Below are 12500 nucleotides of genomic sequence, written 5' to 3'. Positions count from 1 at the left end.
GACTTCAAAAGCCTTATATAAGTGTCATAATGAAGACAACACATGATGTAAGTGTCTATATTAGCCTACTATCAAAATGACTTCAAAAGCCTTATATAAGTGTCATAATGAAGACAACACATGATGTAAGTGTCTATATTAGCCTACTATCAAAATGACTTCAAAAGCCTTATATAAGTGTCATAATGAAGGCAACACATGATGTAAGTGTCTGTATTAGCCTACTGTCAAAATGACTTTAAAAGTCTTATTCAAATGTTATAATGAAGGCAACACGTGATGTAAGTGTCTATATTAGCCTGCTATCAAAATGACTTTAACAACCTTATATAAGTGTTATAATGAAGGCAACACATGATGTAAGTGTCTATATTAGCCTACTATCAAAATGACTTTAACAACCTTATATAAGTGTTATAATGAAGGCAACACATGATGTAAGTGTCTATATTAGCCTACTATCAAAATGACTTTAACAACCTTATATAAGTGTTATAATGAAGGCAACACATGATGTAAGTGTCTATATTAGCCTACTGTCAAAATGACTTTAAAAGTCTTATTCAAATGTTATAATGAAGGCAACACGTGATGTAAGTGTCTATATTAGCCTACTATCAAAATGACTTTAACAACCTTATATAAGTGTTATAATGAAGGCAACACATGATGTAAGTGTCTATATTAGCCTACTATCAAAATGACTTTAACAACCTTATATAAGTGTTATAATGAAGGCAACACATGATGTAAGTGTCTATATTAGCCTACTATCAAAATGACTCCAAAAGCCTTATATAAGTGTTATAATGAAGGCAACACATGATGTAAGTGTCTATATTAGCCTACTATCAAAATGACTTCAAAAGCCTTATATAAGTGTCATAATGAAGGCAACACATGATGTAAGTGTCTGTATTAGCCTACTATCAAAATGACTCCAAAAGCCTTATATAAGTGTTATAATGAAGGCAACACATGATGTAAGTGTCTATAATAGCCTACTATCAAAATGACTCCAAAAGCCTTATATAAGTGTTATAATGAATGCAACACATGATGTAAGTGTCTATAATAGCCTACTATCAAAATGACTTTAACAACCTTATATAAGTGTTATAATGAAGGCAACACATGATGTAAGTGTCTATACTAGCCTACTATCAAAATGACTTCAAAAGCCTTATATAAGTGTCATAATGAAGACAACACATGATGTAAGTGTCTATATTAGCCTACTATCAAAATGACTTCAAAAGCCTTATATAAGTGTCATAATGAAGACAACACATGATGTAAGTGTCTATATTAGCCTACTATCAAAATTACTTCAAAAGCCTTATATAAGTGTCATAATGAAGGCAACACATGATGTAAGTGTCTGTATTAGCCTACTATCAAAATGACTCCAAAAGCCTTATATAAGTGTTATAATGAAGGCAACACATGATGTAAGTGTCTATATTAGCCTACTATCAAAATGACTTTAACAACCTTATATAAGTGTTATAATGAAGGCAACACACGATGGAAGTGTCTATATTAACTATATTAGCCTCCAATCAAAATTATTTTAAAAGCCTTATATAAGTATTATAATGACGGCAACAAATGATGTAAGTGTCTATATTAGCCTACTATCAAAATGACTTTAAAAGTCTTATTCAAGTGTTATAATGAAGGCAACACATGATGTAAGTGTCTATATTAGCCTACTATCAAAATGACTTTAACAACCTTATATAAGTGTTATAATGAAGGCAACACACGATGTAAGTGTCTATATTAGCCTACGATCAAAATGACTTTAACAACCTTATATAAGTGTTATAATGAAGGCAACACATGATGTAAGTGTCTATATTAGCCTACTATCAAAATGACTTTAACAACCTTATATAAGTGTTATAATGAAGGCAACACATGATGTAAGTGTCTATATTACCCTACTATAAAAATGACTTTAACAACCTTATATAAGTGTTATAATGAAGACAACACATGATGTAAGTGTCTATATTAGCCTACTGTCAAAATGACTTTAAAAGTCTTATTCAAATGTTATAATGAAGGCAACACGTGATGTAAGTGTCTATATTAGCCTGCTATCAAAATGACTTTAACAACCTTATATAAGTGTTATAATGAAGGCAACACAAGATGTAAGTGTCTATATTAGCCTACTATCAAAATGACTTTAACAACCTTATATAAGTGTTATAATGAAGGCAACACACGATGGAAGTGTCTATATTAGCTATATTAGCCTACTATCAAAATGACTTTAAAAGCCTTATATAAGTATTATAATGACGGCAACAAATGATGTAAGTGTCTATATTAGCCTACAATCAAAATGACTTTAAAAGTCTTATTCAAGTGTTATAATGAAGGCAACACATGATGTAAGTGTCTATATTAGCCTACAATCAAAATGACTTTAAAAGTCTTATTCAAGTGTTATAATGAAGGCAACACATGATGTAAGTGTCTATATTAGCCTACCATCAAAATTACTTTAAATTCCTTATATAAGTGTTATAATGACAGCAACACATGATGTAAGTGTCTATATTAACTATGTTAGCCTACTATCAAAATTACTTTAAAAACCTTATATAAGTGTTATAATGAAGACAACACATGATGTAAGTGTCTATATTAACTATAATAGCCTGCTATCAAAATGACTATGTGTCGCAGGCTAAACAAATCTTCCTTGACAGAAATATTTATTCTACACATTTTTACAACATTGGAAAACATTAGCATGTGTTGTCTTCATTATAACACTTATATGCGGCTTTTAAAATCATTTTGATGACAATGAGAAACCTTTTCATCATCATGTCAACCTCTTCCATATCAGTAGGTGGCAGCCGGTAGCTAATTGCTTTGTAGATGTCGGGAACAACGACGATGGTTTGCAGGTAAAAAGGTATCTAACGCTTGAACCAAAAATAAACAAAAGGTGAGTGCCGCTACGAAAAGGCATTGAAGCTTAGGGATGGCTAAGCAGAAAACGAAGCTAAAACTGAACTGTCTGCAAAGTAAACAAAAACAGAATGCTGGACGACAGCAAAGACTTACAGCGTGTGGAGCAGATGGCGTCCACAAAGTACATCCGTACACGACATGACAATCAACACCAAAATAGGAGTGTAAGACAAGAACTACAACACTACACACAGGAAAACACCAAAAAACTACACTTACTTTGAGACAAAACTATTTTATCCACTAGAGACACTGAGACATCTCTGCGCTGCTGACCCGTCTCCGCTCGGGATGGTGTCCTGCTGGCCCCACTATGGACTGGACTCTTACTATTATGTTGGATCCACTATGGACTGGACTCTCACAATATTATGTCAGACCCACTCGACCTCCATTGCTTTCGGTCTCCCCTAGAGGGGGGGGGGGGGGGGGGGGGGGGGTTACCCACATATGCGGTCCTCTCCAAGGTTTCTCATAGTCATTCACATCGACGTCCCACTGGGGTGAGTTTTTCCTTGCCCTTATGTGGGCTCTGTACCGAGGATGTCGTTGTGGCTTGTGCAGCCCTTTGAGACACTTGTGATTTAGGGCTATATAAATAAACATTGATTGATTGATTGATTGATATCGGAATCGGTAATTAAGAGTTGGACAATATCGGAATATCGGATATCGGCAAAAAAGCCATTATCGGACATCTCTACTTGTAGTACCGTATTTTCCGCACCATAAGCCGCCCTGGGTTATAAGCCGCGCCTTCAATGAACGGCATATTTCAAAACTTTGTCCACCTATAAGCCGCCCCGTGTTATAAGCCGCATCTAACTGCGCTAAAGGGAATGTCAAAAAAACAGTCAGATAGGTCAGTCAAACTTTAATAATATATTAAAAACCAGCGTGATGTGGGCGCGCATGGAGTCGTATATCAACATGGACGGAGCTGCGTGAAAAAAGCCACCCGGCCTCTTCGCGTAAACTTCCCTTAACCACTCGCTCATCTTTTCTTCATCCATCCATCCCTTCGAGTTAGCTTTTATGATGACGCCGGCTGGAAAGGTCTCTTTTGGCAAGGTCTTCCTTTTGAATATCACCATGGGTGGAAGTTTCTGGCCATTAGCATGGCAAGCTAGAACCACAGTGAAGGATGACTTCTCATTCCCTGTGGTGCGAATATTCACCGTACGTGCTCCCGTTGTATCCACAGTGCGGTTCACAGGAATATCAAAAGTCAGTGGAACCTCGTCCATGTTGATAATGTTCTCTGGCCGGATCTTTTTTTCAGCTATCTTGTTTTTACAATATGCACGGAAAGTAGCCAGCTTTTCTTGAAAGTCTTTAGGCAGTTGCTGTGAAATTGTAGTCCGTGTGCGGATGGAGAGATTGCGTCTTTTCATGAACCGGAAACCTGTCGCTTAGTAGGAGCCATTTTGTGGTCTTTACAGATGTAAACACACAAAGGAAATGAAACGTAATATCCGCGCGCTTCTTCTTCTTCTACGCGGGCGGGTGGTTGCTTACAGTAGAAGAAGAAGCGCTTCCTCTTCTATGGGGGCGGGTGCTTACCTTGGCGGTTGCTTGCCGTAGAAGAAGAAGCGCTTCCGCTTCTACGGGGAAAAAAGATGGCGGCTGTTTACCGTAGTTGCGAGACCTAAACTTTATGAAAATGAATCTTAATATTAATCCATATATAAAGCGCACCGGGTTATAAGCCGCACTGTCAGCTTTTGAGTAAATTTGTGGTTTTTAGGTGCGGCTAATAGTGCGGAAAATACGGTAATTTAAATTTGACTAACACATAATGGGCCAACGGACGGTCGTTTTTTAATTAGTTAATTGATTTAATTATAGTGCGTCTGCCTCACAATACGAAGGTCCTGAGTAGTCGTGAGTTCAATCCCCGGCTTCGGGATCTTTCTGTGTGGAGTTTGCATGTTCTCCCCGTGACTGCGTGGGTTCCCTCCGGGTTTTCCAGTTTCCTCCCACCTCCAAAGACCTGCACCTGGGGATAGGCCCCTCCCACCTCCAAAGACATGCACCTGGGGATAGGCCCCTCCCACCTCCAAAGACATGCACCTGGGGATAGGTTGAATGGCAACACTAAATTGGCCCTACAGCTCTAATTTTGTCCTATGTTGTTTTTGTTCCAGAATGCAGAAGCCAGTTATGACTTCAGCAGCAATGACCCGTACCCTTTTCCACGCTACACGGACGACTGGTTTAACAGGTAGCTCACTTCGCCGCACTCTTGTGTATACACACATTGTGTTTTTTTGTGTGCTTTCCCCTTCTCGTATGGCAGCCCTCCTATTGATTTTCTCTCCACTTGGTTCCATTAAGACATAATGGTGCGGTGTACACAGAGCTATTGTCTGAACGCCGCGCACTAGACAGCACAATGTCTGCGGGGTTTTTACTCGTCGGCGTTTGCGATAAGGCTGATATAGGAGGAGGTCGCGGCCGCGCACGCCGGGGGCGACCTTGTTACCGATAGTGCTTTATCTGCCTGCCACCGCGACGACGGCGACAGCGGCAGGGAATAGGTAGGAACACGCTCCGGATGTGTGTAAATGTGCGCGTCTGAGATTGCAGGGTTTGCCAGTGCGGCGTTCTGAGACTGGCCGACTCGCCAGGCTAATCAGGCGGTTGTTATAAATAGCTTCCTGTCAGCGGCAGAGCGCGCCGGGAGAAACGGGGTTGCCTCGCTGCAAGGTCCCTGTGGGAAGCAGAGGGATGGAGGCAGAGCCGTGACAGGAATGACTGATGTTTGACCACGTTCACATTTTCTCCTCTATAAATATTTAACAGCACATCTGCAATAGCCTCCAGGTTATACAATTACACTGCAAAAACTGAAATCTAAGTAAAATTAAATATCTCAAATAAGGGTGATATTTGCTTATTTTCTGTCTGATAAGATAATTCTTCTCACTAAGCAGGTTGTATTACTATTAGCCTTTATTTAACCAGGTAAAATCCCATTGAGATCAAAGATCTCTTTTCCAAGGGAGACCTGGCCAAGAGGGCAGCAGCAAGGTTACATTAAAAACAGTAAACAAACACATAAAACATCACATTTACAACATTAAAACTTGCTCACATGACACATGTGCATACAGACAAGGTAGACTGCAGTCCTTTCACAGAAGCTTTAAACTCATTCAACGTAACTAGGGTTTGAAGTTTAATGTTCGATTGCAGGTTATTCCAAGCCTTCGGTGCTGAAAACCTAAATGCTTTCTTGCCCAGTTCAGTTCTTACTTTGGGGACGACAAATTGCAGAACATTCATTGAACGAAGATTGTGACTTCCTTGTTTCTTTGTTAAAAGACAAGACAGATAAGATGGAGTGATACCCAGAATGGTTTTGTAGATGAAAACATGCCAATGATTGAGGCGTCGAGCACATAAAGATGTCCAGTTAACCATTGAGTATAACAAACAATGGTGAGTAAGTTGGTGATGAATCTCAGTGCCCCGTGGTACACACTATCCAGCTTGTGGAGACAACCAGCAGTAGCATTCATGTACAACACATCTCCATAGTCAATAACAGGTAAAAAGGTTGTTTCCACCAATTTCTGTTTCACAGTAAAATAAAAGCAAGACTTGTTTCTATGATAAAATCCCAGTAAAAGTTTCAGTTTTTTTTTACAACATACTGAATGTGCTCCTTAAAACTCAAGTGGTCATCAATTAAAAATCCTAAATATTTAAAAGCAGATACTAACATAATTTGTTGCCCATTTCTTGTTAAAATGTTCTCACACAGTGATGATCTTACAGTTTTTGATGTGGTAAAGAGCATACACTTTGTTTTCTCTGCATTTAAAACCAGTTGAAGATAGCAAAGTTGTTCTTGTACTCTGTCAAATTGCATGTTGTAGATATTTAAAAGCCTCAGCAAGAGTGGGTGCTGTGCAGTATACGACAGTATCATCAGCATAAAAATGGAAAGTTGAGTTCGGAATATTCTGTCCAAGATTATTTATGTAAATAGTGAATAATAAGGGGCCCAACACAGAACCTTGAGGGACACACTTTTTCACTTGCAGTACGTCCGAGGAGGAACCTTCTATCTGAACAGCCTGAGTTCTACCTGTGAGGTAATTTGCAAACCAACCAACTGCTTGCTGAGAAAAACCAATAGCTGAAAGACGTTTGATTAAAATGACATGATCAACAGTATCAAATGCCTTTGAAACGTCAATAAAGAGGGACAGACAGCACTGCTTCTTGTCAAGAGCTTCAGTTACATCATTTATAAACTTCATAGCAGCAGTAACAGTACTGTGATTTCTACGTAAACCTGACTGAAATGGTGACAGAATAAAATTGGTGTCCAAAAAGTCTTTTATGTGTTCACTGATAAGGGATTCAAGCACTTTTGCCAGAACAGAGAGTTTGGAGATCGGTCTGTAATTATTTAGATTACTAGGGTCACCTCCTTTTAATAGGGGGATTACAAGGGCAGATTTCCAATCCAAAGGGATTTCATTTGAAATTAGAGTAAGGTTAAAAATGTGAGTCAGTGGTTCAGCTATAATTTCAGCTGCCAACTTTAAAAAGAGCGGCTCCAACGTATCTGAGCCAGCTGGCTTTCTAGGTTTAAGTTGTTTTAGAGCCCTCGTGACCTCTGTTGTGGTAAAGGGCGTAAAGTTAAAAACCTGGGTATTTTCCACGGTTCTTTCCGGAGTTCGCGGAGCTTCAGTAGAGTTGTCAGAATTGTAGAGAAAACCAGAGGAAATAAAATGATTATTAAAATGACTACCCATTTCTCTGTGTTAGAGTGTTTTACTTGCTTTAAGGGTTTTGGTCCTAAATTATCTCAGTAAGATATTACAGCTTGTTGCTGAGATACCTTTGAGTATAACACACAATGGTGAGTAAGGGGAGCGCAGTTGGTGATGAATCTCAGTGCCCCGTGGTACACACTATCCAGCTTGTGGAGACAACCAGCAGTAGCATTCATGTACAACACATCTCCATAGTCAATAACAGGTAAAAAGGTTGTTTCCACCAATTTCTGTTTCACAGTAAAAGAAAAGCAAGACTTGTTTCTATGATAAAATCCCAGTAAAAGTTTCAGTTTTTTTACAACATACTGAATGTGCTTCTTAAAACTCAAGTGGTCATCAATTAAAAATCCTAAATATTTAAAAGCAGATACTAACATAATTTGTTGTCCATTTCTTGTTAAAATGTTCTCACACAGTGATGATCTTACAGTTTTTGATGTGGTAAAGAGCATACACTTTGTTTTCTCTGCATTTAAAACCAGTTGAAGATAGCAAAGTTGTTCTTGTACTGTTGCATGTTGTAGATATTTAAAAGCCTCAGCAAGAGTGGGTGCTGTGCAGTATATGACCGTATCATCAGCATAGAAATGGAAAGTTGAGTTCGGAATATTCTGTCCAAGATTATTTATGTAAATAGTGAATAATAAGGGGCCCAACACAGAACCTTTAGGGACACCCTTTTTCACTTGCAGTACGTCCGAGGAGGAACCTTCTATCTGAACAGCCTGAGTTCTACTTGTGAGGTAATTTGCAAACCATCCAACTGCTTGCTGAGAAAAACCAATAGCTGAAAGACGTTTGATTAAAATGACATGATCAACAGTATCAAATGCCTTTGAAACGTCAATAAAGAGGGACAGACAGCACTGCTTCTTGTCAAGAGCTTCAGTTACATCATTTATAAACTTCATAGCAGCAGTAACAGTACTGTGATTTCTACGAAAACCTGACTGAAATGGTGACAGAATAAAATTGGTGTCCAAAAAGTCTTTTATGTGTTCACTGATAAGGGATTCAAGCACTTTTGCCAGAACAGAGAGTTTGGAGATCGGTCTGTAATTATTTAGATTACTAGGGTCACCTCCTTTTAATAGGGGGATTACAAGGGCAGATTTCCAATCCAAAGGGATTTCATTTGAAATTAGAGTAAGGTTAAAAATGTGAGTCAGTGGTTCAGCTATAATTTCAGCTGCCAACTTTAAAAAGAGCGGCTCCAACGTATCTGAGCCAGCTGGCTTTCTAGGTTTAAGTTGTTTTAGAGCCCTCGTGACCTCTGTTGTGGTAAAGGGCGTAAAGTTAAAAACCTGGGTATTTTCCACGGTTCTTTCCGGAGTTCGCGGAGCTTCAGTAGAGTTGTCAGAATTGTAGAGAAAACCAGAGGAAATAAAATGATTATTAAAATGACTACCCATTTCTCTGTGTTAGAGTGTTTTACTTGCTTTAAGGGTTTTGGTCCTAAATTATCTCAGTAAGATATTACAGCTTGTTGCTGAGATACCTTTGAGTATAACACACAATGGTGAGTAAGGGGAGCGCAGTTGGTGATGAATCTCAGTGCCCCGTGGTACACACTATCCAGCTTGTGGAGACAACCAGCAGTAGCATTCATGTACAACACATCTCCATAGTCAATAACAGGTAAAAAGGTTGTTTCCACCAATTTCTGTTTCACAGTAAAAGAAAAGCAAGACGTGTTTCTATAATAAAATCCCAGTAAAAGTTTCAGTTTTTTTTACAACATACTGAATGTGCTCCTTAAAACTCAAGTGGTCATCAATTAAAAATCCTAAATATTTAAAAGCAGATACTAACATAATTTGTTGCCCATTTCTTGTTCAAATGTTCTCACACAGTGATGATCTTACAGTTTTTGATGTGGTAAAGAGCATACACTTTGTTTTCTCTGCATTTAAAACCAGTTGAAGATAGCAAAGTTGTTCTTGTACTCTGTCAAATGCATGTTGTAGATATTTAAAAGCCTCAGCAAGAGTGGGTGCTGTGCAGTATATGACCGTATCATCAGCATAGAAATGGAAAGTTGAGTTCGGAATATTCTGTCCAAGATTATTTATGTAAATAGTGAATAATAAGGGGCCCAACACAGAACCTTGAGGGACACCCTTTTTCACTTGCAGTACGTCCGAGGAGGAACCTTCTATCTGAACAGCCTGAGTTCTACTTGTGAGGTAATTTGCAAACCATCCAACTGCTTGCTGAGAAAAACCAATAGCTGAAAGACGTTTGATTAAAATGACATGATCAACAGTATCAAATGCCTTTGAAACGTCAATAAAGAGGGACAGACAGCACTGCTTCTTGTCAAGAGCTTCAGTTACATCATTTATAAACTTCATAGCAGCAGTAACAGTACTGTGATTTCTACGAAAACCTGACTGAAATGGTGACAGAATAAAATTGGTGTCCAAAAAGTCTTTTATCTGTTCACTGATAAGGGATTCAAGCACTTTTGCCAGAACAGAGAGTTTAGAGATCGGTCTGTAATTATTTAGATTACTAGGGTCACCTCCTTTTAATAGGGGGATTACAAGGGCAGATTTCCAATCCAAAGGGATTTCATTTGAAATTAGAGTAAGGTTAAAAATGTGAGTCAGTGGTTCAGCTATAATTTCAGCTGCCAACTTTAAAAAGAGCGGCTCCAACGTATCTGAGCCAGCTGGCTTTCTAGGTTTAAGTTGTTTTAGAGCCCTCGTGACCTCTGTTGTGGTAAAGGGCGTAAAGTTAAAAACCTGGGTATTTTCAACGGTTCTTTCCGGAGTTAGCGGAGCTTCAGTAGAGTTGTCAGAATTGTAGAGAAAACCAGAGGAAATAAAATGATTATTAAAATGACTACCCATTTCTCTGTGTTAGAGTGTTTTACTTGCTTTAAGGGTTTTGGTCCTAAATTATCTCAGTAAGATATTACAGCTTGTTGCTGAGATTTGATGACCTATATTGAGTAAAACATGCTTGAAACTAGAATATCAACTGTTGCAAAGCTGTGTCATCAACACTCACAAGTGGAGATATTATCGGCCGATAAATGCGTTAAAATGTAATATCGGAAATTATCGGTATTGTTTTTTTTGTTTTTTTTAAATTTATTTTATTTTATTAAATAAATCAACATAAAAAACACAAGATACACTTACAATTAGTGCACCAACCCAAAAAACCTCCCTCCCCCATTCACACTCATTCACACAAAAGGGTTGTTTCTTTCTGTTATTAATATTCTGGTTCCTACATTATATATCAATATATATCAATACAGTCTGCAAGGGATACAGTCCGTAAGCACACATGATTGTGCGTGCTGCTGGTCCACTAATAGTACTAACCTTTAACAGTTAATTTTACTCATTTTCATTAATTACTAGTTTTTATGTAACTGTTTTTATATTGTTTTACTTACTTTTTTGTTTTTAATTTATTTATCTTATTTTATTATTATTTTTTAAAAGTACCTTATCTTCACCATACCTGGTTGTCCAAATTAGGCATAATAATGTGTTAATTCCACGACTGTATATATCGGTTGATATTGTCAGGGTATGTTGGTGACGAACCCCAAGATGCAGAGATGACGGCAGGCAATGATCGAGAAAACATGATTTAATTTAACACTATAGCAAAAAAACAAACAAAAGGGTACAAACAAAAGGCGCGCACAAGGCGGAGAACAAACTTGGCTATGAACTAAAATAGCACAAAGGCTAACTGTCGACAAGAAACAAAAACACTTACTGTGACATGAAGGAACTATGACATGAGCAGAGGGAACAAAAGTAGACAGAGCTACAACGACAAGTATTATGACAGGTAGTAGTGACATCGACAATGACAATAATCCAGCACTGACTGGAGGGGAAGGCAGGTTTAAATAGCAGCTGGCTGATTGACACCAGGTGTGGCCAGGTGCCAATCAGCCACAGCTGAGGGGAAGCAGCACTCAGGGAGACAATCAGGAAATGAAGACAAAATAAAAGTGCTGACAGAAAACTAAGACAAACGCAGAGGAAAAACTAAAACACAGTCAAACTGTCAGGGACAAGCCTGACAGATATCGGTATCGGTAATTAAAGAGTTGGACAATATCGGAATATCGGATATCGTAAAAAAGCCATTATCGGACATCCGTACTCACAAGTATAAAACTACTTTTTCAAAGTAATAATTTCTTACTTCAAGCATGAAAAAAAAAAATCATGATTTTGACACAATTGTGTCTCATAATTAAAACAGATGACAGCCAATTGCTGTTTTATTTTCAATGAAACAATAGAAAATATGTACTCATGTAGTCATACTTGCCAACCCTCCCGAATTTTCCGGGAGACTCCTGAAATTCAGCGCCTCTCCCGAAAACCTCCCGGGACAAATATTCTCCCGAAAATATCCCGATTTTCAGCCGGAGCTGGAGGCCACGCCCCCTCCAGCTCCATGCAGACCTGAGTGAGGACAGCCTTTTTTCACATGGGAGGACAACAGGGTGACAAGAAATAAATCATCCAGACTAGAGATAAATTGTATTATTATGTTTATTTTACCTAAAAATAAATATATTTATTAATTTAAAAAAAAACAACTAAATACATTTTTACTATATTTTGCTAAAAACATCAAAATTAATTGTATTTTTATTTTTTATTTTTTCTGACTCCTTATTACATCCAGCCATAGAATTATACATTAAAATAAACATATTTG

The 12500-nt window shown here is 38.0% G+C and overlaps 1 protein-coding gene across 1 annotated transcript in view; it reads left to right on the top strand.

The window, feature by feature from the left end:
• Positions 1 to 12500, top strand: part of pcsk2 (proprotein convertase subtilisin/kexin type 2) — a 115707-nt gene that overhangs the window by 50699 nt on the left and 52508 nt on the right. Inside the window, exon 6 of the mRNA XM_061934969.1 lies at positions 5145 to 5221. Within this exon, the coding sequence (XP_061790953.1) occupies positions 5145 to 5221 (77 nt within the window). The remainder of the gene's footprint in view (positions 1 to 5144; positions 5222 to 12500) is intronic.

The sequence above is a fragment of the Nerophis lumbriciformis genome, linkage group LG02 (genome assembly GCF_033978685.3).
Source record: "Nerophis lumbriciformis linkage group LG02, RoL_Nlum_v2.1, whole genome shotgun sequence".
NCBI classification, from domain to species: Eukaryota; Metazoa; Chordata; class Actinopteri; order Syngnathiformes; family Syngnathidae; genus Nerophis; species Nerophis lumbriciformis.
The sequence above is the reverse complement of the archived record's forward strand: the minus strand, read 5'-3'. Positions and strand labels throughout refer to the sequence as shown.